This window comes from Oncorhynchus tshawytscha, unplaced genomic scaffold (assembly GCF_018296145.1).
Source record: "Oncorhynchus tshawytscha isolate Ot180627B unplaced genomic scaffold, Otsh_v2.0 Un_contig_10559_pilon_pilon, whole genome shotgun sequence".
NCBI lineage: Eukaryota > Metazoa > Chordata > Actinopteri > Salmoniformes > Salmonidae > Oncorhynchus > Oncorhynchus tshawytscha.
This window is the reverse complement of record NW_024609390.1, coordinates 105001-131994: the sequence shown is the minus strand read 5'-3', so window position 1 is coordinate 131994 and position 26994 is coordinate 105001. Positions and strand designations below refer to the sequence as shown.

General features: G+C 47.0%; 1 protein-coding gene across 1 annotated transcript in view; it reads left to right on the top strand.

Annotated features, from left to right (window-relative positions):
- Positions 1–26994, top strand: part of cntln (centlein, centrosomal protein) — an 87850-nt gene that overhangs the window by 20434 nt on the left and 40422 nt on the right. The window contains exons 3-8 of the mRNA XM_042315115.1: positions 4837–4937; positions 9396–9487; positions 12334–12899; positions 17311–17353; positions 18442–18517; positions 18836–19089. Of these exons, the coding sequence (XP_042171049.1) occupies positions 4883–4937; positions 9396–9487; positions 12334–12899; positions 17311–17353; positions 18442–18517; positions 18836–19089 (1086 nt within the window). The 5' untranslated portion in view covers positions 4837–4882. The remainder of the gene's footprint in view (positions 1–4836; positions 4938–9395; positions 9488–12333; positions 12900–17310; positions 17354–18441; positions 18518–18835; positions 19090–26994) is intronic.

Sequence of the window (26994 nt, the reverse complement as noted above, 5' to 3'; positions counted from 1 at the left end):
GGGGTTATTTAGGCCCTCGTAAACAGACTAAACACTGGCTACCCGGCGCGCTCCGCGGCAGGCGGCGCCCTCACACAGAAGACGGTACACTCAGTCGACATCAAGGCATAAATTAGACAGCTATTACTGTTGGATAAAAAGCCTTTGAGATGATTTGTAGGAAGAACGGAGTGGTGAAGAAGCCCCCTCTACTGAGAGTGACCATTACAGACGTGGTGGAGACGTTTGACTCTAATGAAGTTTAATAAAGTTTACCCGGGTTGTCTGCTCTCTCTCTTTCTCTCTGCCATGTATTTTCTCTCTCCTTTCATCTTGATTGCTAAAATGTATTAGAAGTAATGAGTGTATTTTGCCCCCCCGGACCAGGGAGTGTTAGGGGGAGGGACACACACACACACACACACACACACACACACACACAGAAGACAGAATGTTTTATGTTTGTTTTGATAACCGACCACCAAAGTGCCTCCTTTATTCATTATTTGCTAAATGAATTATTCTTTGAAACTTTGCTGCACACTTACTGGGTAATTATGAGGCAAGCCCTAGCCTGCCTGCTCTCTGGATTGCACCGCGGCCAGCCCACGCTCAGAAGGCATGGGAACTAAAGCTGTGCTGTGAAACGTCAACATATAGATAATAAGCACATTTCACAGGACCAAGCTGAGAAAGTATATCTCTACAGTGATATCCACCTGTTTAGTCAGATACTGTGTGTTATGTCACTTTACGACATGCCAACAGATGTCATAACGCTACACACTGAACAGTAGTATAAACACAGCAGGGTTCTGTCTACTTTTTGTGGTATTTGTATGTTGTAATGTCAATATTGACAGATGCCATCATCAGATGAGATCATACTTAACAAAAATACTGTTCTTAGGGTCTGAAATCTCAAATCTGGTATTTTAACGCGGCGGGCACAATGGATCTCCTGGACCGTTCTCACTAGTCCACCCCAGTAGTGCCTGAACATGGAGGCCTATTTACCTCCCATATCAATGCCCCGTGGCTGAGGAGGGAGAGGCGCGCTCCGGCTCTGCTCAGTGACTCACTGCTTCACTGTTGTTGTTGCATTATGGCCTGTGGCCACGAGAACAGAGAGCTGTATGAACTACAACACTTTACTGCTGACAGCGGAGGCTTATCCGTCCTCCCTCCCCGTCCGTACTAGACACAGGGTGTGTCCCAAATGGCATCCTATTCCTTATATAGTGCACTACATTTGACCAGAGCCCTATGGGCCCTGGTGAAACGAGGTGCACTTAATAGGGAATAGGGTGTAATTTGGTATGGACACACAGACAGACTCTTGCCTTTCTGGGCTTAAAGCTGCAGAGAGAGGGGAATTCCCCTCTGACTCAAAATGATGTCTTTCCTCACCTCTTCTTCAGGGGGTACTGACATGCTCTCCTCTCTAGTCATAGAAAGTTTTTTTACTCCCTCTCTCTCTCTCTCTCTCTCTCTCTCTCTCTCTTCTTTCTCACTCTCTCTTTCTCTGTTCTATGTTTTTATGTGCCAAGCATGAAATGGGAGAGAGTGAGATGGAGGGAAGGCCTGGCGCGTGAAAAGCACAGCGGTCAAAAGATGATGTACTGCTCTGTGATCCCCGGTGGGTCGGAGCTGGCGGTGTGTGCTCTAAGCTCTGTTAGTCTACTCTAGAGGAACACAGGTAGAGAAAAGATCAAATGACTTGGAATAGATGGCTCAGGGCTCGGCTGGCTCCGATGCTACTACAGTATTCCAGGAGAGAAGGGTTTTAACAAACAGCGTAACAGAGACGTACAACACAGAGCCGTCATTACCAAGCCGAACGCATCTGTTCCGTCTGTTTTCTTTCATTTTGATGCTAGCGGAGGTAAAAGTGTTTTTTCTCCCCCCGCTTTCAAGCCTGCTGAGTTTGTATTCTACCTCAGGCGAGGCGTTATGAGGGAATTGGAGATGGATTTGCTGGCTTTATTTGAACAGAAGAGAAAGGGGAAAAAGAGAGAACAGGATGTGTGATTGACCACAAACATTGTTCTATGACGCTGTCAAGGGTTGGACAGGAAAGCATCTGTTTTTGGATTATTAAAGTCTACCTATCAGTAGTGTTCTGGAGGGCCACTGTAGTGGATCAAGTGTGTCCTTACGCATGTCTGTTTGACCAGGAAACAGAAGTCAATGGCTGCATCTGAAATGGCATCCTATTCACACGTTACGTGCGGCCAAAAGTAGTTCCCTATATAGGGAATAGGGTGCTATTGTGGACGCCGAAAATATCAGTGGTGAAGCCCAGAAGAGGATATTGTAATGTAGAGAGGAGCAATGAATTACTGCTATAGGAAATGCACCTTGAATGCGTTTATTCAAGCACCGCGAAATATTGACTTCCGTAGATTTTAGTGGCACGATTTTCCCCACCACTGTTCTATAGCTAAGAGTAGTACATTATGTATCTGATCTCAGAACAACAGGGGGGTTAGCTGTTGTTTCTACTGATTTTACTCTGAGCCGTTCTCCTGTGTGTGGCGGGCTGATAGATACAGACACTCCTCAGGCAACCCTGGTGTTATCCCCTCTTCCTTATGTATTTATTCGAAGAGATATCTAACATCCAACCAGCCTCTCAACCCTCTAGAGAGGGCCACGCTCCCCCTTCACCCCAGGGAACCAAATAGACTGCAAATAAACATCTGTTATTCAAATTGATGCATTCACACTAAGGAATCACACAAGCCTATGAAGCGAGAGGGAGAGGGAAACGGAGAAGGGGGCGAACCGAACGGGAGGGAGTTGGGAGTTAGCAACCTCTCATAAAACAATTATATGCAGTTGACAAAAAAAAACAGGAATTTGCATCGGGCCTTGGGTCTGTATTTTAATTGAACAACTGTTGGGTCTGAAGAGACCTCCAGTACTGGCTGCTGGATTGAGGACTAATAAAGCTGTGTTCACACCGCAGCCCAGAGGCCTAACGCCACAGCTCACCGCGCTGGAGATGTGAGGTAAATGTTTGGTTGAGAGGGAGAGCAGATACAGTAGAAGGTGATCTAGTTGGGTTGAGGAATAAGACCAGGTTTGCTTAGAGTGCCTCGTAGTACTGTCACCTATGATGTCTTCTTAGGACCTACGGACAGTCATCTACCGGTAGCCACCTTCAAGGGAATGTGTCTCTGTTTGCTTGCTTGTATGTGGCGTATTGGGCCACACTCTGACTGCATTCATGTATTAGATATGTTTAATATGTCTCCTATATATACTGTTTTTTTACTAGGGTGTCATGGTGGGCAACCAGAAGGTCCCCGGACACAAAACAAAACCCCGTCTGGAATCTAATCCGGCATCACCGAGAGAAACATGTTCACCCTTCAACAAAACAGAGTGTCTTCAATATGAACTTGGGTGTCACGTCGATACGTCCCGGCATCGGACAAGGCATGAAGGAGAAACATTAGAAGGAATTGGGCCGTTCCACACGCGGCATAGTTGAGTTAATTTGTCCCATTAACGGGCTGTATGGATACATAATAGTATTCCTGGGGCAGTGCTGGGAGCTGGAACCTGCATCGACTGCAGCTCATTTACAGAAGAAGATCTATAGTGAAGCAGCGACACGTGTCCATCTGCCTTCTCTCTGTCTCACCCCCCAGAGAGGGTCAATAGTGGACTTATTTACACTGTGGGTACGTTAGCCCATTCATCTGTTATTATATCTTATTGTCCAGAAGGAACCTGCAAGTATTTAGTTAGACAGTGTATACCATGTGTGTCCTGTACATACGACTAATACAACTTGAAGCTAGGCCTTGAGTCGCACCGTATTACTGTGGTGAACCCTGAGCCATTTCACTCACCTCAAGCCTGCTAACTAACCTGCCCCGTAACCCAGAACTACTCACATTTTACTGCCAACGACCGGTAAGAACATTCAGCAGTCCATGTTTATGTAAGTGAAGACATCATTGGAGGAAGAACGGAACAGAGTGGAATGGACGGAACAGAACACTAGAAGGCCGTCACCATGTGTGTTTACGAACAGAACCAGGGTCCAAGCTGACACGACCTCACTAGCACTCATATGGCGCTGGTCTGGAGGTGTGTAAGGTTTATTATAGAGGTGTGTAAGGTTTACCTGTATTATAATAGCCACCAGTCAGTCAAGAAAAGAAAATCAGGTTGCGTGATGCCACTGGAACAGTAACAGTAGTTCACACAGACAGTGCTTCTCTCTCTGGCTTCGCCATCTCCCCGGATGCTTGGGGCTGTGGAGGGAAGGGGCGGGGAACGAGGTGTGTGTTTTCAGGTGCGATGGTCTCAGCGGGACCTATACCCGTGTCCTCTGCAGACTTCTTTTTGGGTCCTAATAATAACTTGAAAGTGCAAGAGTCTCGAGCATGGCTCCTTTCCTCTTAATTAGCCTTTAGCGGGAATCAAGCTAATCGCAGAGAGTTAATTGGGCTCATACACACACACACACACACACACACATTGTACCTCCTTACCTGGGTTTCATGTTTCTTGTCACTTTGATTTCCACATGAATTAAATCCAGCCTTAATTAGCTAGTCTTCCTCTTCATATTAATCATCTCGGTATCGTAGAGGAGGATTTGATGCCACGGTTGTCAGGTTAAAAGTAAAATGGAGTCGTCACATACAGTCAATGGTTGTAATGTGGAATTAGAAGTGGCATTTACAGGAATGTAACAAGATGTTCCCTTTCCTTGGGTCCAGGTGTGTTGAGAGAAGAGGAGGGCAAGTCTGACACAGAAACTGCCCTTCCTGTCACTAAAGTCTTGAAGAAAAACGTTGTGTTTTAAGTGTTGTTTTTTGATGTGTGTGGTGGTAGGACTAACCTAGAGGAGGAGCTGGATGTGTTGCGTGTCCAGGCTGCTATGGACCGGGCCACTGTACAGGAGCTGAGGCTGTGTCTTCAGAACGAACAACAAGGTGAGCCTTTTCACTTCCCCACCATAGAGTTGGAAAGAAAGCCCACCCAATGTTTGCTCGGGATTATAATCCATTGGCTGATCCATCTTGGTGACCTGGGTGGAATTGTGTGACCCTCGTTATAATATTAGAAGTCCCACCCAGTGAAATGATGAATGCATTCAATTGTGCTGTCCATGCTAAAAAAAGGCTTTGTGGCAAGTGTGCCCTCTATCCAACTCTATGGTCCACACTCGTTTAGGGGCTGACTGACAGATCAGAACCCCATCAAGCTCTTTTGCCCCATTTTCCTTGTCTGAAAGAATGTGTCCTCCATTGGTTTTCATGATCAAGCGTACTGTAGGTATCAAGCAACACCCCTGGATAGTGTCCTTAGGCTAAACAAGTCAAAGAGGAAACACTGAATGAGGGGTGCGTTTAAAAGCTCATGTTCTATAATAGTTTTGAATGAAAACACAATTTATAATGTATAAGTACTATCTATATGTCATGTATATCGAAATATCAAATTACTTTACTCTTGCTATGTAACTAAATATAAACATATGTAGAATGTGTGTAGATGTTCAATGTTCATTTTTTCCCAGAAGGGGGGTGTAAGGTCCCCCAAAAAAACACTGAATAACGGCACATATGTTGGTTTAACATACGTAGGTCGAACATCTGTTAAACGGTAGTGTTCTGACATGCTTGTAATGTTGTACCTCCTCAGCTACTTTCTTTGTGGGGTTGAACACCACATTTTCAGTGGAATTAACAGGACAATTCAATTAAAGCCTGATCAACCTGTTCTAAATTGACTGGGATATCAAAAAGAAGGCATCTTCTTTGCATAGTGCATTCCTCCCCTCTTAATTGTAGAACGTGCATCAATTTGTCTGTGTCCCAAATGGCACCCTATTCCCTACATAGTGCACTACCTTTTATCATAGTCATATGTGCTGGTCAAAAGTAGTGCACTATATAGGGAAAAATGTGCCATTTGGGACTCCAATCTGCATCGCTTTGTCAAATACTGAATAACCTACTACAGTGGCCCTTTTTAATTAACGAGTTCAATAACCAATCTGTTCTCCATCACTTTAATTTACCTGATGATTAATGATGGTGTCTGTCGGCCAAATGCAAAACCAGGGCTACAAAGGATGCCACTAATTAAGATGGCGGATCCCATTGACAATCAATGGCATAATCAGAAAAGCTGAGAGAGACTGGCTTTGAAAGTAATGGTTTAACATTGTATCCTGTCTGTCACCCAATCAACCAAATTCAAGACCTATAATCTCTACCCGGCACCACCTGACTGAAAGCACGGCTACAGCCACAGAATGTTTCTGATTTATACTACTGCCTTTCACTTTATAATAACGTAAAGGCCCAATCCCAATTTTAAAAACTGTCTAGAAATATCACAGTTTGGCCCTTTTAAATTAATCCCAAGGATTGATTGTGACTAAAGTGATTATGTAATTGATTGACATACAAGATGTAAATGGAAATTGCTAACTCTGAGGCCAGCTCATCATAAACCAACACTGTAGCAGCTCAAGTCAGGCCCTGGCAACACAAACCCAGAGATCCATAGAACACGTTTACAAGCTGCCCTGGAATTGACTCTTGCAGAACCCCTCTGACCCGATCAAAGGGAGAGAAAGGTTCAAGCAGCAACCCAACCCAACCCCATCACAATCCAACCCAACCCCATCACAACCCAACCCAACCCCATCACAATCCAACCCAACCCAACACCATCACAATCCAACTCAACCCAACCCCATCACAATCCAACCCAACCCAACCCCATCACAATCCAACCCAACCCAACCCCATCACAATCCAACCCCAACCCCAACCCCATCACAACCCAACCCCATCACAATCCAACCCAACCCAACCCCATCACAATCCAACCCAACCCAACCCCATCACAATCCAACCCAACCCAACCCCATCACAATCCAACCCAACCCCATCACAACCCAACCCAACCCCATCACAATCCAACCCAACCCAACCCCATCACAATCCAACCCAACCCAACCCCATCAAAATCCAACCCAACCCCATCACAATCCAACCCCATCACAATCCAACCCCAACCCCATCACAATCCAACCCAACCCCATCACAATCCCGCTAACGAAAGCAAACAGATGAAAGACAGCGCTCCGTGGCGGAGACCTTTGTGGCTCGGCCCGTAAGGGGCGGGAGACAGAGGCGCGGAGGAGGAGGTGATGGGGTTGAGAAGACATTTGAGCCGTTAGACTTTAATGAATGCTGTATCATTGGGACCTCCTCCAAAGAAAAGTGACTAGAGAGCACCTGACTCCCTCCATATCAAGGTACTAGTGCCGAGGTGCCAACTCCCCAGCCACCCCCCAGCCCGGGCGCGAGCGGGATAATTGTCTCCCTATCTGGTTATGTACACAGCGCTGCGCGGCAGCCCTCGCTTATTTGGGCTCTGGTCTGATTGGATGTGACAAGTCGGCGGAGACAAAAGAGACGGCTAATTTGAAGCAACAAACTTCCCTTTCCTTTCCTTGGCCATGCAAGAATGGCGGGAGGAGCAAAGGAGAATGGCGGGAGGAGCAAAGGACAATGGCGGGAGGAGCAAAGGAGAATGGCGGGAGGAGCAAAGGACAATGGCGGGAGGAGCAAAGGAGAATGGCGGGAGAAGCAAAGGAGATTGGCGGGAGGAGCAAAGGAGAATGGCGGGAGGAGCAAAGGAGAATGGCGGGAGGAGCAAAGGAGAATGGCGGGAGGAGCAAAGGAGAATGGCGGGAGGAGCAAAGGAGAATGGCGGGAGGAGCAAAGGAGAATGGCGGGAGGAGCAAAGGAGAATGGCGGGAGGAGCAAAGGAGAATGGCGGGAGGAGCAAAGGAGAATGGCGGGAGGAGCAAAGGAGAATGGCGGGAGGAGCAAAGTAGAATGGCGGGAGGAGCAAAGGAGAATGGCGGGAGGAGCAAAGGAGAATGGCGGGAGGAGCAAAGGAGAATGGCGGGAGGAGCAAAGGAGAATGGCGGGAGGAGCAAAGGAGAATGGCGGGAGGAGCAAAGGAGAATGGCGGGAGGAGCAAAGGAGAATGGCGGGAGGAGAATGGCAAGCAAAGGAGAATGGCGGGAGGAGAAAGGAGATGGCGGGAGGAGCAAAGGAGAATGGCGGGAGGAGCAAAGGAGAATGGCGGGAGGAGCAAAGGAGAATGGCGGGAGGAGCAAAGGAGAATGGCGGGAGGAGCAAAGGAGAATGGCGGGAGGAGCAAAGGAGAATGGCGGGAGGAGCAAAGGAGAATGGCGGGAGGGGCAACGGAGAATGGCGGGAGGGGCAAAGGAGAAAAGTGGATCCACCTCTTTCTTTCCCGTTCTCTCTCCCTCTCCCTCTCGCTCTCTCTCTCTCTCCCTCTCGCTCTCTCGCCTCTTTCTCCTGCATCTCACGACAAAAGGTCAACTGACCTGAAAAGTCAAGTGCCTGAATATTTAACATTTTCAACCTTATCTGACAAATGAGTTTCCTTGTACCGCCATGAAAGTTTAACAAGAAGGAGTGAAGGGAGGCGCAAAAGTTTTGTCTTCGTTATTATTTTGCCTCAACCTCTTTATTTAAATTTTGGGGTCAAAAAAGAGGGTAGTTCCTACACAAAACAGACAAACTCCTATTCCGTTTGTGATTTTTAAATGTATTTTTTCTCGCTTGTAGCAGCAGGGGAATCTACTCACATACTTGTTCTTCGTCTTCTTCACCGGTGAATGTTAGAAACATAATAATGACTTGTTGAACTGCTCCCAATAAAGGCCGATTTTATTGGTTGGTGAGGCGTTATTCTACTGGGTGTGGATGCATGGTGGGCTACAAAGCAAGCAGGGCAGCCAGGGTCTGTGTGTTCACAGGGGAGTTGAACATTTCTCCACGTTTGTTTAAGATCTCCAGGGGTGGGGGGGGGTTGTGTTTTCACCAATGTCTGCTTTTGATTGAACATCCTAGTGGGATGCTTAGATAAAGTATGATTAGTGGTTCTTGATAAAGACTATGTCCTATGGTTTTAGAATGGAAATGGATATTCTAGGGTAGATTTATTGATTCTAATCCCCGAATATGACAAATCACCGTCTTCAATTGCTCTTTGCGTTGGCATTTTATAATGGTTTTAGATTTCTGAATAATTGCCAAAGTGATATAATTTAGAGCTCTCTTGTCTTGAAGTTACACGGAGGATTCAAAGGTTGACAGTCAGACACTGGCAAGTCATGTGTTCTTTTCTGACACTATTTTCAGAAAAGAACAAGTAGCCTACAAGAATAGGCTTACGGCATGAAAAGAAATCAATTAGACATAATTCATTAAAATTGATTTAATAATCTCTTTTTTCCCCTCCTTTTTCATCTACCTATGTGGCTGGCTGAAAGGAAGAAGACACTTGTCTTGTCTTCGTGTCACAATAACATGCTTTGTCCTCGTTGGCAGAGCTTCTTCACAAAGTGGCCACTGATCCGGAGGTCAAGAACAGCACTCCCAAAAAGCCCTCTGCCGAGAGAGTGGAGCAGTCGCTGAAGAAGGTACAGTAAAGTGCTCTTTGTCACCGCCAATAAAAGAAACCCGGTGAGACAAAAGTCTTCCTCACCACGGTACCTACTAAAGTTATTTCTGTAACACTGAAGTGGGGAGAAATACACGGTCTCGGCTCTTGGAAGTTGTAGGTGGATGTTTTGTCGTTGAGCAGGCATTTTTCCGGTCAAAATAACAATTTGAAAAACATATTTGAAGAGTATTCAATGTCTGCTAGTTGTTGCAAAGGCTTTCCTCTGAGAACTACAAAACAACCACAAATAATGTTTTTTAAATGACTTCTTCCCAGGCCCCATCACTCACCGTGAGTGTGATAATCCTCCACAATGACGTTGGTGAAGTGCCGTTCGGGGGATGTTAACAGGGGATGTAAAAGCGTGCTCATACGCCCATAACAGTCATGCAGTGGTATGTTGAAGAGGATTGAGAGGGACACAGGGAACTATTTTAACGGGGAATTAAATTGTTCCGGAATCATTTCTAGCAGATGATGCCAAGGCGTCTAGCGCCAACAAATGCCATATGGCGGGCGGTTTAATGGAGACTGTCATGGCATCTATTACAGAGTGACAGTACCATGTTAGTATAATAACCAACAGGGGTCGGGAGAGGAGGGAGGAAGGCAGGAGGGGAGGAGAAGAGCAGCACTCATTTATGTTATCCAGACATGGTGGGTAATGGAAAGACGTTTTGGGGAGGCCCGGTGAGGAGCATGCACTGTATGTGTGTGTGCGTGAGATGTCTCACTGTAAGGCGATGATCAGGCGGACCGGAAAGCCGCCCTAATTTTGTTTGAATGGCACCGTGCTGCTTAAGCAGAGGGCAGAGCCGTGCCCAATAAAAGAGAGAGATTGCCTGGGGGTATAGCTACACCCAGCTTGTATCCACTGTTCTGTTTAACCGTTTCCACCAAAGAGACAAAGGGGTGGTCCTGTTTTCAGTGTTTAGTGATAGGTGACTGGTCGGGGGACTAGCAGTCAGATGTCTGTAGCCTCTCTAGGAGGAGGGGGGCTAGCAGTCAGATGTCTGTAGCCTCTCTAGGAGGAGGGGGCTAGCAGTCAGATGTCTGTAGCCTCTCTAGGAGGAGGGGGCTAGCAGTCAGATGTCTGTAGCCTCTCTAGGAGGAGGGGGCTAGCAGTCAGATGTCTGTAGCCTCTCTAGGAGGAGGGGGCTAGCAGTCAGATGTCTGTAGCCTCTCTAGGAGGTCTGTAGGAGGGGGCTAGCAGTCAGATGTCTGTAGCCTCTCTAGGAGGACGGGGCTAGCAGTCAGATGTCTGTAGCCTCTAGGAGGAGGGGCGGCTAGCAGTCAGATGTCTGTAGCCTCTAGGAGGAGGGGCGGCTAGCAGTCAGATTTCTGTAGCCTCTAGGAGGAGGGGCGGCTAGCAGTCAGATGTCTGTAGCCTCTAGGAGGAGGGGCGGCTAGCAGTCAGATGTCTGTAGCCTCTAGGAGGAGGGGCGGCTAGCAGTCAGATGTCTGTAGCCTCTAGGAGGAGGGGCGGCTAGCAGTCAGATGTCTGTAGCCTCTAGGAGGAGGGGCGGCTAGCAGTCAGATGTCTGTAGCCTCTAGGAGGAGGGGCGGCTAGCAGTCAGATGTCTGTAGCCTCTAGGAGGAGGGGCGGCTAGCAGTCAGATGTCTGTAGCCTCTAGGAGGAGGGGCGGCTAAGTCAGATGTCTGTAGCCTCTAGGAGGAGGGGCGGCTAGCAGTCAGATGTCTGTAGCCTCTAGGAGGAGGGGCGGCTAGCAGTCAGATGTCTGTAGCCTCTAGGAGGAGGGGCGGCTAGCAGTCAGATGTCTGTAGCCTCTAGGAGGAGGGGCGGCTAGCAGTCAGATGTCTGTAGCCTCTAGGAGGAGGGGCGGCTAGGGATGTCTGGCTCTAGCAGTCAGAGTCAGATGTCTGTAGCCTCTAGGAGGAGGGGCGGCTAGCAGTCAGATGTCTGTAGCCTCTAGGAGGAGGGGCGGCTAGCAGTCAGATGTCTGTAGCCTCTAGGAGGAGGGGCGGCTAGCAGTCAGATGTCTGTAGCCTCTAGGAGGAGGGGCGGCTAGCAGTCAGATGTCTGTAGCCTCTAGGAGGAGGGGCGGCTAGCAGTCAGATGTCTGTAGCCTCTAGGAGGAGGGGCGGCTAGCAGTCAGATGTCTGTAGCCTCTAGGAGGAGGGGCGGCTAGCAGTCAGATGTCTGTAGCCTCTAGGAGGAGGGGCGGCTAGCAGTCAGATGTCTGTAGCCTCTAGGAGGAGGGGCGGCTAGCAGTCAGATGTCTGTAGCCTCTAGGAGGAGGGGCGGCTAGCAGTCAGATGTCTGTAGCCTCTCTAGGAGGACGGGGGGGGCTAGCAGTCAGATGTCTGTAGCCTCTAGGAGGAGGGGCGGCTAGCAGTCAGATGTCTGTAGCCTCTCTATGAGGGTGGGGAGTGTTTACATTTCAGTAATTTAGCAGATGCTCTTATCCAGAGCAATTTGGGTTCAGTGCCTTGCGCAAGGGCACATCAACAGATTTTTCAGCTAGTCGGCTCGAGAATTCGACCCAGCGACCTTTTGGTTACTGGTCCAAAGCTCTTAACCACTAGGCTACCTGCCGCTATGTTAATGGCCAAATGGTTTGTTTCAACCCTCTACTACCCTGGCCTGCACAGTTACTGCAAACACAGGTCAGTGTAGAGAGAAACACTGACACTACGCTGTTTTCTCGGTTCAAAGTTGACAGGATTTTTCTTGTTCGTAGCTTATTTTAAGACATTTACAGTGAATAGAAGGTCTGTTAACTGTACATGGCAGAGTACATAGAGTGGTATGACTGGGAGGTTAGTTCTGGTCCTAATGAACACTCAATGATCACCATATAGATAGAACAGTTGGAGAGGAGGACGGTGTCCATGGAGCAGGAGACTGAGAGGCTGAGGGAGGACAACCAGCACCTCCAGGAGGCCAACACAGCTCTAACCCAGGATAAGGAGCACCTCCAGGGCTCCCTGGCCCGCCTACGCAGCCAGGGGGCTGCTCGCGATGAGGCGGCCCATGCCCAGGCACTCGCCCAGGGGGAGAGACACCGCACAGAGGCCCTGGCCCTGGAGACCCAGCTGGAGGGGGCCAGGAGGGAAGCCGGACGCACCCGGCAGCAGCTGCTCCGGCTCAGGCAGGAGCTGGGCATCCTGAGGGCGGCCCGGGACTTCAACAGGAGGCAGAGAGGACCCAAGGCTAACATGCTAACAGGGCTGGCCGCAGCAGCCACAGCAGGGGGAGGAATAAGTGGAGGGGCATTAGCAAACAACAAGGTCAAATTCAAAACAGGCATGCGGCCCAGAGGCCCGGCGCGGCTGCACCGCCACCGAGCGGTTGGCCCCAATCAAGCCATCGGAGGAGGAGGCCGCAGCCCTGCTAGGGACGACTGGGAGGACATAAGCGAGGACAGGTACGACACACACTTTCTCTCTCTCTCTCTCTCTCTCTCTCTCTCTCTCTCACCCCCTCATTATTTTCTAGGGTGGGGGGGCTTAGCGGCATCGAGGGGACACCGTGCATATGCAAAGCGTAAGCAAATGCGTGATTGAATTTTCAGCGCCTGTCTAGTTGGTATTCAAGAGCCGATGGAGGGAGAGGGAGAAAAAAAAAAACGACTATCAGATCCTTTTAAATATCCTGGGACGTCTTGCTCGGAGCTTATTGACTGAAATTTGCATGCAAAATTAGCCACCTCTGCACACAGAGTTGAACTGGTGCCAAGAAAGCCCGACACTTGATATGATAAGGGCCCGACACTTGATATGATAAGGGCCCGACACTTGATATGATAAGGGCCCGACACTTGATATGATAAGGGCCCGACACTTGATATGATAAGGGCCCGACACTTGATATGATAAGGGCCCGACACTTGATATCTTCCTGTGATGCAGTCATGAGGCCTGAGAATTGACAGTTTGGCAGCTTGATTTAATTTTCCGGTCCTTTGCATATTCACCCCTCTCTTGACAGCAACCTAAGACATTCCCAGGCACAGGTTCCCCCCCACCACCCCAACCCCAGTCAGTTCCGTTATCTTGTGACATGTCGATTTAGGATGTGCGCAGACGTTTTTTGCTCCCCACACGAACCCCCTCTTATTCCTCTCCTCGCCTTAATTTAGTTAGATAAATTTTGAATGACCCTCCTCGGCTCGCTACCAGATGTCTACAAGCTGTTTAACACTCTCCAAATGAACAACCATCTACAGTAATTATTTCATGTATGTTTTATGCTAAAAAGCCACTGAGCTAATGTTTATTGAGTGATGGTTGGGATGATTTGATTTCAAACACCGGCTACCCGCACCGCTGGCTGATGTTCATTCCTCACAGACTCTCTTCCCCCCTCCAGCAGTAGCCTAGCTTCATTTCACACACACACCCACACACACACACACGCGCGCACACACATGCACACACACGCACACGCACGCACACACATGCACACACACGCACACGTGCGCGCACACGCACACACACACACACACACCTCGCCTCTCCCATGACTAATTTATCTCACTGAAACCTTGGTTACTCACATGGGGAAGTTGAAACCTAACAGTGGCTGTATAAACCTATGGCATGTTTCTCCCTTGTCCCTAATGTGTCTAATAAGCAGCCATAAGATACAGTCTTAACCTAAAAGAGGGACTTAAATGCAGATGTCTTAGTTAAGTTACCTGTCAGTTGAGGTGCTGTGCTGTTAAAGCCTTCTGTGTCTCTCATGTCTCAATATTATTATGCCTATAGGTGCTTGGGAAAATGTGGCTTTTCATCCTGCAGAGAATTAGTTAAATACCAACAAAATGAAGATATCAGACTCGTTAAAGAAGTGACTGACAAGCGCCTTCCTCCGTCTTGGTTTCTGACTGTTCTTCTCCCTGCCTCTGGCTCGACTTGTGGTTAGAAAGTTTCAGGAAGAAGTACCTTAAGGCTGGCGGACATTTTGAATTTTGACCACATCAGCAGTTTGTTTGGAGAGCAGAGCAGGGCTGAGGCAGGGGCCTCCGGGAGAGTACTGTAGGGGCTAGCAGGAGGTATCTGGTATACAATATATAGTACACCAGCACACACACACAGCCTGTCTCCCGAAGCATAGGCAGCCATGACACGACCAGCACACTGTCCTGTCCACTCAGCACATCTGAGACTGATGGAATAGTAGAAGTGCCCTGCCACAGGGTATAAGATACAGTGATACAGCTCACTCCCCGATAAGGCAATCACCCCGCCCTGGCTGAGTGTGTGCTTCAGCCCAAAGGCAGTGAGCAGGCAGGTTTTTATTTGTATTTATTTATTTCACCATTATTTAACTAGGTTGGCTAGTTGAGAACAAGTTCTCATTTACAACTGTGACCTGGCCAAGATAAAGCAAAGCAGTTCGACACAAACAACACAGAGTTACACATGGAATAAACAAACATACAGTCAATAATACATTAGAAAATGTGTGTGCAAATGAGGTAAGGGAGGTAAAGGCAATAAATGGGCCATGGTGGCAAAATAATTACAATATAGCAATTAAACACTGGAGTGATAGATGTGCAGAAGATGAATGTGCAAGTAGAGATGCTGGGGTGCAAAAGAGCAAGATCAATAAATAAATACAGTATGGGGATGAGGTAGTTGGATGGGCTATTTACAGATGGGCTATGTACAGGTGCAGTGATCTGTGAGTTGCTCTGACAACTGGTGCTTAAAGATAATGAGGGAGATATGAGTCTACCAGCTTCAGTGATTTTTGCAGTTCGTTCCAGTCATTGGCAGCAGAGAACTGGAAGGAAAGGCGGCCAAAGGAGGAATTGGCTTTGGGGGTGACCAGTGAGATATACCCCTGCTGGACCGGGTATTCCACATATTCTAAGTCAGAACCGTCCAGAGTAGTGATGCTGGACGGGCAGGCAGGTGCAGGCAGCGATCGTTTGAAGAGCATGCATTTAGTTTTACTTGCATTTAAGAGCAGTTGGAGGCCACGGAAGCAGTGTTGTATGGCATTGAAGCTCGTCTGGAGGTTAGTTAAGACAGTGTCCAAAGAAGGGCCAGAAGTATACAGAATGGTGTCGTCTGCGTAGAGGTGGATCAGAGAATCACCAGCAGCAAGAGCGACATCATTTATATATACAGAGAAGAGTCGGCCCGAGAATTGAAGGTAAAGACAGGCTATCTGAAGTACCTGTCAATTACAACAGCATATCATGCAAATACAGTCTATCCAATACATCCAGCATACTGTTATAGTGAGGTCTTGACTTGTATCCACATGGTTGATTTGTATTGAAGTAGTTATTTATTCCCCTTCCTGTTGCATTGATTACATACAGTATTCAAACTATTACTTGGGTATGGTATTGTAGGCTAAATGCCTCTCTGGTGCAGGTGTGTGGTATGCTGGAATGTTCAGTGCTCAGCACAGTCTGTCAGTAGACCAGTCTTGGGCCTTAGTGGCTGGGTCCAGTCCTTTCTCCCTCCAGCCCCAGACCCCAGCTCTAGCCTCCACCCCCAGCCTGCGCCCCCCAGCCCTGGGGCCTCGGGTCTGTCATGTGGGAAGGCTGATGGTGATGTGGAGGTCTTTACCTCTGCTGCTCTCACCGCCCCACGTTAATAAAACCCACAGCGTAAATGTCACCGACTTCCACGTCAAAGGTCACTGTCGATAACGGGGGAGGTGGGTGGGTAGGGAGTGGAGGTGTGCGTGTCTCCGAAACCCTTACCGCACGTCCGTCCATCAGATGGGCTCGTCTCGTCGGTGCTCAGCCATGCCACTCACACACGTCTGTCACACAGATCGCACTAATGAAGGCCACAGCAGTCTGCATACATGTTGATACACACCGTAGCACAACTGATGAGGTGGAATTCATTCAGGTCATTTCCAGGAATTCGGGAAATAAATTCAAGAATGAAATTGCACATGGAATGAGATGGAGAAAACAATACTATGCTTGATGGTAAATGGAACATTGGATATATAAATTGTTATTGAACTTCCATACATGCAAATTTGAAATATTACTGTGCTAATACATATTCCCATTCTCTCTCTTTTTCCCACCCCTCTCTGTCTCTCTCTCTCTCTCTCTCTCTCTCTCTCTCTCTCTCTGTCTCTGTCTCTCTGTCTCTCTGTCTCTCTCTGTCTCTCTCTCTCTCTCTCTCTCTCTCTCTCTCTCTCTCTCTGTCTCTCTCTGTCTCTCTGTCTCTCTCTCTCTCTCTCTCTCTCTGTCTCTCTGTCTCTCTCTCTCTCTCTCTCTCGGTCTCTGTCTCTGTTTCTCTCTGTCTCTCTCTCTCTGTCTCTCTCTCTCGGTCTCTCTCTCTGTCTCTCTGTTTCTCTCTCTCTCTGTCTCTCTGTTTCTCTCTCTCTCTTTGTCTCTCTCTGTCTCTCTGTTTCTCTCTCTGTCTCTCTCTCTCGGTCTCTCTCTCTCTCTCTGTTTCTCTCTCTCTGTCTCTCTGTCTCTCTCTCTCTGTTTCTCTGTCTCTCTCTCTCTCTGTCTCTCTGTCTCTCTCTCTCTGTCTCTCTCTCTGTCTCTCTCTCTCTCTCTCTCTCTCTCTGTCTCTCTGGTCTCTCTCTCTGTCTCTCTCTCTCTCTCTCTGTCTCTGTCTCTCTCTCTCTCTCTCTCTCTCTCTCTCTCTCTCTCTCTCTCTCTCTCTCTCTCTCTCTCTGTCTCTCGGTCTCTCTCTCTCTCTCTGTCTCTCTCTCTCTCTCGGTCTCTCTCTCTCTCTCTCTCTCTCTCTCTCTCTCTCTCTCTCTGTCTCTCTCTCTCTCTCTCTCTCTCTCTGTCTCTCTGTCTCTCTCTCTCTCTCTGTCTCTCTCTCTCGTGACAGTGGAGAGGAGTACTCTGACAGCCTGGACAGTCACCCAATCAAGGTGGGTCCATTTGGAGAAGTCTTGTGTATTCTTCCATTCGCTATAACCTCCATTCAATCGACTAACAAGTCTTTACGCATAATGTGGAATTGAAGTAGTTCATTGAATTGTTAATTGAATTGTTGATTTCATTACTGGAGTGTTTATTTGTAATCGGTGAGTCAGTCAGGATGTTGCCTGGGTTTGGCCTAGCCATGTGTAGCCTATATTACACAGTGCAGTTGCTACTCTGTGCTCTACCTGGCTTTAGGCTCTGCCTCCTCTGTTCTTCCTTCCTCCTCCACCCAATGAAATCAATAGTCCAGGTTTTTCTGTGCTTGTTTTTGTCCATTGTCAACTCCTTCACTGTAATACCTGGTAGCTATTCACCAAAGGGATGTTCTGTAGGCTCTTCTATCTGTCAAATCAGATCCCTCAGTCAGCCACTCCACATGCCCCTCCGCCCGCCCTGCCCATCAGCTCCGCCCAGCCTCATCACCATGACAGTGGAGCCACGCGCGCTGTGTCACAAATCAAAGGGCTTCCGGAAGGCTCCATGTGATCAAACCAGTCCGTGATTAAACCGTACCGGTGCTCCGGGGGGGAGGGCTTTGATGTGACTACAAACGCTCTCAGGCGGTGTCACACACTCACACACACCGTGGGGCAAGGGGGTGAGGGAACGCGGGGGTGTTTCAACAGGCACCTGTCAAGAGAGTTGTGGCGGTATAGAGTTGAGTTCGAGTCGACGTGTGTTGTATTAAACACGTTGGGCCGCATTACGGCTCGGTGTGATTTGTCACATCGCGTTAAATGCCACATGCTGTGATTCCTGTGTGACACGACGCGGACGTCAACCTGTTGTGCTGCATTACGGCTCGGTGTGATTTGTCACATCGCGTTAAATGCCACATGCTGTGATTCCTGTGTGACACGACGCGGACGTCAACCTGTTGTGCTGCATTACGGCTCGGTGTGATTTGTCACATCGCGTTAAATGCCACATGCTGTGATTCCTGTGTGACACGACGCGGACGTCAACCTGTTGTGCTGCATTAAACGGCAGGGTTTAAAAGAGTTTCAAAACATTTAGGTTGGTCTTTTTCCAGTCACACAGGTACGCAGCCGCCTCAGAACAGCCAGCGGAAGCATTCTCCAGAACGCAGCCCGATGTTCCGAACCAAGGTAGCAACAACACGTTTTCATGTTTCACTCAGATTTTCACAAAACTTTATCAACTATTTAGGGGGACACACACACCAAAACACACACACTATCGGAAGCAACACCTGATACAAAACAAGATTCTGTTCTCTACACTGTTGTATCGGTTATATATGGAATGGCTTAGTCAGTCTGATGATAGAATATCCCATACACACACACACACACACACGTTTGATAACTCTCAGCAGCAGAAATCTAAATGGGGATTGTAAGTGTGTTCACCGCTCTCCTGTACATGAACACTCTGAGGAACGCACTGTGTTCTCCTCTTGTTAGGATATAAACAGAGGGAGCCGGGGGAGGAAGGAGGGAAGAGACGGAGTGAGAGAAAGAGGAGGAAGGCCCAAAGGTGCGGCTGCTGTGCCCCCGCCTCACTGCGCGGGCGCGTTCTGGCGCTCCAGCGCCATCTCGCCGTTCTACAGACCGCCCGGTGTGATGCCCAGCGCTCCTCCCAGGAGCTGCGAGACGCCAACGAGAAGATCACGTCGCAGCTCGCCCAGAGACTGAACGTCAGCAAGCAGTTATCACAGGTACCACAGACCAGAAGAGGGGAGGACAGGCACAGAGAAAGTGGAACAAACAGAAGAGAAGGGGGTAGGGAAAGATAAGCAGGGGGGTTGGTACAGTACCTGGGAACAAGGAAGTTGTTCTTTTTCTTTCCTCTTTTGTTTCTTCCTGTCTTTTCTTTTGTCTTTCGGTGTGTTTCTGGGGGCCCTATCCCTGGCTGCAGTGGGAGCAGCTCCTTTGCCCTTATCATGCTTAATAAGTGTGTGTCTGACAGGCCTGCCCTCGCCTGAGGAGGTCAGCACCACAGAGGAGCAGAGGAAGAGCCACAGAGCACTGAACACACTGCTGCAGTCTCCTGCAATGCTGTACTATACCCTACTGACTACTATACTATACCCTACTGGCTACTATACTATACCCTACTGGCTACTATACTATACCCTATTGACTACTATGCTATACCCTACTGACTACTATACTATACCCTACTGACTACTATACCCTACTGACTACTATACTATACCCTACTGACTACTATACTATACCCTACTGACTACTATACTATACCCTACTGACTACTATACTATACCCTACTGACTACTATACTATACCCTACTGACTACTATGCTATACTATACCCTACTGACTACTATACTATACCTTACGGACTACTATACCCTACCGACTACTATACTATACTGAACTGAGTACTATACTATACCCAACTGACTCCTATACTATACCCTACTGGCTACTATACTATACCCTATAGACTACTATACTATACCCTACCGACTACAATACCCTATTGACTACAATACTATACCCTACTGACTACTATACCCCACTGACTATTATATTATACGCTACTGACTACTATACTATTCTATACCCTACTGACTACTATACTATTCTATACCCTACTGACTACTATACTATACTATATCCTACTGACTACTATTCTATACTATACCCTGCTGACTACTATACTATACCCTGCTGACTACTATACTATAACCTACTGACTACTATACTATAATCTACTATACCCTACTGACTGCTATATTATACTATACCCTACTGACTACTATACCCTACTGACTACTATACCCTACTGAATACTATACAATACCCTACAGACTGCTATACTATACCCTACTGACTACTATAATATACCCTACAGACTGCTATACTATACCCCACTGACTACTATCCTATAATGTACTATACTATACCCTACTGTCTGCTATATTATACTATACGATACCCTGCGGACTGCTATACTATATTATACTCTATTGACTTCTATACTATAATGTATTATACTGACTACTATATTATTATACTATACCCTACTGACTACTGTATTATACTTGAATGTACTGTACTGACTACTATATTATTATACTATACCCTACTGACTACTATGTTATACTATAATGTACTGACTACTGTACTATACCCTACTGATTACTATATTTTTATACTATACCCTACTTACTACTATACTATACCCTACTGACTACTATACTATACCCTACTGACTACTATACTATACCTTACTGACTACTATACCCTACCGACTACTATACTATACTGAACTGAGTACTATACTATACCCAACTGACTCCTATACTATACCCTACTGGCTACTATACTATACCCTATTGACTACTATACTATACCCTACCGACTACAATACCCTATTGACTACTATACTATACCCTACTGACTACTATACCCCACTGACTATTATATTATACCCTACTGACTACTATACTATTCTATACCCTACTGACTACTATACTATACTATATCCTACTGACTACTATTCTATACTATAACCTACTGACTACTATACTATAATCTACTATACCCTACTGACTGCTATATTATACTATACCCTACTGACTACTATACCCTACTGACTGCTATATTATACTATAACCTACTGACTACTATACCCTACTGAATACTATACAATACCCTACAGACTGCTATACTATACTATACCCTACTGACTACTATAATATACCCTACAGACTGCTATACTATACCCCACTGACTACTATCCTATAATGTACTATACCCTACTGTCTGCTATATTATACTAAATGATACCCTGCGGACTGCTATACTATATTATACTCTATTGACTTCTATACTATAATGTATTATACTGACTACTATATTATTATACTATACCCTACTGACTACTATACTATAATGTACTATACTGACTACTATATTATTATACTATACCCTACTGACTACTGTATTATACTTGAATGTACTGTACTGACTACTATATTATTATACTATACCCTACTGACTACTATGTTATACTATAATGTACTGACTACTGTACTATACCCTACTGATTACTATATTTTATACTATACCCTACTGACTACTATATTGAACTATACTGTACTGACTACTATATTATTATACTATCCCCTACTGACTACTATACTATACCCTACTGACTACTATATTATGCAGTAATGTACTGACCACTATACTATACTGTACTGACTACTATATTATTATACTATACTGTACTGACTCAACCATCTAGTGTCCTAGTGATATTTCTCAAACTGAATTCTTTGTTTGCTACTGTCATGACGTTGCCCTCTTTGGGTACAGCAAGCCCCATCCCCCTCTCCCTGTCTCCTACACCCAGGCTGCTGTGGTCAGAGAGGTCGTAAATTCCTGGAGGAGATTATCTCCTCATAGCCACAGTATAGAGAGAGAGTAGAGTTTTCATAGAGGAGAACATTGGAATTTCTTCCACCTCACAGAACTTGAGGTCCGAACAACATTTATGTTCTGGAGAAGGTATAACAGATCGGTGAAGAATCCAGCTACGAACTGGTCTGTTTGGTACAATTTTGTGAAACTCATGGGAGACAATACGGCCACATTACCATAACGCTGTTTATATAATAGCCTCAGATATGAGGTTTACATCTAATTGTTGTATAAGATGAATGAGTGAAGACGATACTGTTTGTGAAATTGTGTAATGTGATTTTGGACTGTTTAATGAAGGAAACTCCAATTCCCTTTTGAGTTTAACTAAATCAGAGGACCGCCCATGAGCACAGTTATGGTCGGGCATCCTGGTACAGGCCCTTTTCTGCAATTCTGAATTAAACCCCCACCGTGAGAATTTCTCAACAGACCATGTTGCTCTCAATTACGAGAGGACAAAGGTTGCAGACCAGCTTACCTCGATAACGAGAGGGCCAAGGTTTGAGACAGACAGAGAGGGCGGACAAACTCTCCAACAGAAACTAACTTTTCAACAGAGACCCCGACGACACACTGAGCGTAAATATATATATTGATTGCAATTGTTCCTGAATGAGTGAGCGTTCATGTGCAAAGGATTAGCATTTCAATTGTTACAACTATCAACTGTGTGTTGTATTATCTCAGTCGAACCCCACTTCCCTTTTGAACACCAAGCTGCGATGCCGGTTTATCCCACTAGGGAAACTCCGTTATCATTTCCTTGTAACTATCTACTGTTTGTTTATGCATTTCTGTGAATTACTTAGTTAGTAAGTAAATGATTGTAAGACAATTGATGTATGGATGTCTCATAGTGAAGACTGGGTTTGTGCAGATAACCAACCATTTACGACGTTTGGAATGAGACAAACGTGAGGTAAAGAAGAATTCATTAATCAGAAGACTATTGATCAGATATGAAAATATCTGAAAAGTTATATTAGGAAAATTATAACTTTGTAATCTGAATATTTTCCTTGGTGCCCCGACTTCCTAGTTAATTACAGTTACATGATTAATCAGTTTAATCGCGTAATAATAATTACAGAGAGTCATTTGATAAAGATTAATCTTCAGTTTAATGATGCCAAAGACACGACACTATGTACAGTACTTCAGTCTGAGACTGCCATCGTTGATGTTGTTTATGGGGACATCAAAATGAAGGTTGTTGGATCATATCTCACCATTCAGAGTGTCAAAGCCAATGACCAATTTTCTAAACGGTGCTTTACCCACATGTGTTCTGGCTCTGGCCCAACCCATTGGTTTCTGGGACCAATCAGACAGTTTAAAATTGATTTCCGTTCTAAAAATCGTTGGGGAGGTACTCAAATGCAGACTCATTGCGGAGAAGAAACTAACATCCACGGTGTGGTGTAGAGTTTGTGTAGCCAGGCAAATTTTTCCATGACCTGACCTCCTCTTTCGCTCTCTCTCACGGCCTCATACACATACACACACGTTCTCTCTCTCACACACACACCAGGCCGTATGGTAGTTAGTGGGACTGGCAGGAGGCCCCTGTTGGGTAGGAGCAGGCAGAGCCCCGACCAGCCTCAACCCACTGGAGGCCTGATTAGGAGTGTGTGTGATACACACAGGTCAAAGAGCGCAGGAGCCCCGCTGCTCTGGAAGTGGCCTCCGGGTTCCGGCCCCTACCTAGCTATCGTAGAATAGAACAGCCAGGGCCCCGAGGAGACCTAAGACACTGGCTCTGCGGCATTAATGACACACACATACAAATGCACACACACACACACACACACTCTTACACACATGCACAAACACCTAGAAACAGAGATAGACACACACACTTTTCTCTGCTTGGGCTGACCAGAAAGAAACAGCAGTAGTTGTCTTTTACTCCTGCAGTATTAATGCCACTGCAGCAGAAGTTGTCCAAGACTCTGAGCTCTCAGCTAGAAAACAGGGATCATTCCCCCTATAAAGGGCACAAGGTCCTGTGCTGTTGGCTGGTATCCGGCTGGCCCCTGCCTGCCTGCTAGCTCTCTGACTCAGAGTCCAAAACTCTGGCTCTAATTGGCTTAGCCCGGCGCCTCGGGGGCTGTCATGTGAAAAGGTATGATGACAGTGTCAGAGACCGAGAAGTAGAGCTACCTCGTTTGTTTGGCTCCTTAGTGGTGTCCTGTAGTTTCCTGTTACTTCAAGTTGTGTGTTATTGAAATGTGAATCAGGCTGTCTGTGTCTGTGAGGGAGAGAGCGAGATAGAGGGGGAGAGGTAGCGAGCGAGAGGGGGAGGTAGAGAGACAAAGCGAGAGAAGTGGCGTACCCTTTCAGCCTAAGTGGAACATGTGTCTCTACAGCACAGTGACACTTTCATCAGTCAATCACACCACGCCAGCCACCTCATCCCCACAGACCTCTGTCAGGAACCAGACTGCAATAGCTGTCAGAGACACACACACACAGAGAGAGACACACACACTCACACACACACACACTCACAGACACACACACACACACGGCAGAGTGCTTTGTGAGGTATTTCCACCCTGTTCCCTCTCCATAATTGCCGTCAGTCTGTAAAACGTGACCCTCTTAATGGTGCTCTCTGTTCCTTGACTTCTGTCTTTGTACTTTCTATTCAACAAGGTGGGAAGGAAAGGCAATGAGAAAGAGAGAGTCTGTTAGGAAAATGAAGGATAATTAGGCTATGGGGGGGGCGCTCTTTTCTTCTCCCTCTCCTCTCGTTTGAGGAACGAGGGAAGCGACAGAAGCTTAGAGGAACCTCCTCTGGGTGACAGGTGAGATGTCCTACGGTAATTTCCGAAAATGTTCCTCCCGCTGTAAAGAAACGTCGGTCACGCATATTAACCGAACGGGATCATTTGGGTCTGGAATCGGGTACCTCGCACCCCTCCCAAACCTCCCCCTCTACCTCGTTCTACAATTGAACGTCTCTTCGACACGAACCCGACCCCGTAATCTCCAGGTGTGGATCGGCCCAGCTCCCATCCTGCCCGGAAGAGGCTGGGATTACCACAGGATTAGAGGGGTAAAACAGACACGGCTGACAGGGAGAAAAGGGGTTTTTCTGGGTCTGGGCGTTTTATGCCCAGGCACATGACAGAGCCTGGCACTTAAATCCTGGTGACGGACACTATAAAGGTACAACATAATAAAGATGGGTGCCACTGCTGCCTTCAGTTGTCTTTCCAGGAATCTCTGGTTCATCTAAAGTCTAGAATCGAAGGTCGTGGCTGTTGGTCCTTGAGTTCTATGATGTTAGCATGAGTATCTCTCGTTTAGAACACTGGAGAAGTACTGTGTCGTCACTCTGCCGTGGCTTGATGTTTCTCTGGTGTTATTCTAGGATGATACTGGTGTTGTCTCGTGTCCATTTTCAAGGTGTTGTACGTATGTCTGGGTCTAGGTCATGTTAGGCTAGCGTTCGCTTGTTGTGGTTGAGGAACTGAGCCAGGCCAAAATGAGGGATGTGTACTGTACCGCTGTGTGTGTCTGTGACTATGTGGTTCCTTTGCTATTTTCGGAGCCACCGGCCTCATTATTTATCCTGCTAATGATTCGGTATCACTTGGAATGGCACCAGCGAGACCACTGCCCTAGAGAGGCGAGAGAGGGGGGGAGAGGAACTGAAATGGAGAGAGCAGGAGTGGAGAGAGTGCAAGAGTGGTAGAGGGAGAGAGAGTGGGAAAAGAGAGAGAGGAACAGAAATAGACAGAACGGGAGGGAGAGGAGAGAGCGCAAGAGAGGGAGAGTAGTGAGCGAGAGTGGGGGAGAGAGGAAGAACGAGAAAAAGAGAGAGGGGTGAGAGAGAGAGAGAGACTTCAGCTGGGCAGCCTAATGGTCCCACCATGCATCAGAGTCAGTGTCAGTGTCATCTCTCACCAGACCCAGGGCTGAAAATGGCCCCTCTGAAATCAAAGCCTGTCTTACGGGAAGTGTCATCAATGCCACTCTTAACACACCCATACACACACACACACACACACACACACGACCCAGCAGCAGAAGCAGCCCCCCTCTCTCTGTCTCTCTCAGTGGGGATATGGCCTGTGAGCCTTCAAAGAGGAGGAAACCTAAAACAAGAGGGATTCTACTAAGAGGTGTCAGCAGGCAACCAGATATCAATAACCTCCATGTATGCAGAGCAGAGAGGCCACCCCTGGGACTACTGTGGTTTCCAGGATGGTTGGGAGGGTGTGGGGGGGTTGGGATGGTGTGGGGGGGTTGAGAGGGTGTGTGTACCACACATATCACCTTCTCCTTATTTGCGCTACAAAGTGAGCATTATGTTTGATATGATACCAGATCGTATTATTGTGGCAATGATAAATTAGACAACAGAAAAGCATTGAGTACATTGAGGTTGATAATATGCATGCGGTTTAAACCGTTTAGCCCCAAAGCCAATGTTTACCATGTCTGATACGCTGGTACAGTAGGGTAGATGATTACCGAGCAGTATTATCCTACAATTCCTCCCTCGCTCTTACTAACTCTCTCTCGCTCGCTCGCTCGCTCCGCTTCTAAACCAAACCCAGCTCAACTCCCTCCGTCCCAGGGTGCACTCTGATTCTACTGGATGGCTCTATTACGCCTGCCAATCAGGGTTAGAGAATTAGGGCCCTTCGGCTGGCCGCGCGTCAGAGTCATCCTCGTCTTCATTAAGATAGAAACAGGATTTAATCACAGTTACTGTTCAGTACGTTACGCTGTAGAAGAATATATAGTAACTTTCTAAAGGACTTTCAGTTTGTCCATCATAAGGGGCTGGTTTCCTGGACATAGATTAAACCTAATCCTGGATTTAAAAGCATGTTCAATGAATCTCCATTCAGAGGGATTTTGTTAATCCACCAACGGGTTCAACCTGTGTTCACTTGTTTCACTGCTTCATCTGTACATGCCTACTGTAGTGTAGTGTACTTGTTTGTAGACACAAAGCATCTCAGAGTAGGAGTGATGATCTAGGATCTGTCCATACAATCTTATCTAGGATGATCTAAAAGGCTAAACTGATCCTGGATCAGCACTCCTACTCTGACTCTTCGTGGATCCGTGTTCTGATTTTAACTGAGGACGTGGTTGGTGCTCTGTTAGATTGTTCCTCTCAGGGTGTCCAATACTCATGTCTCAGG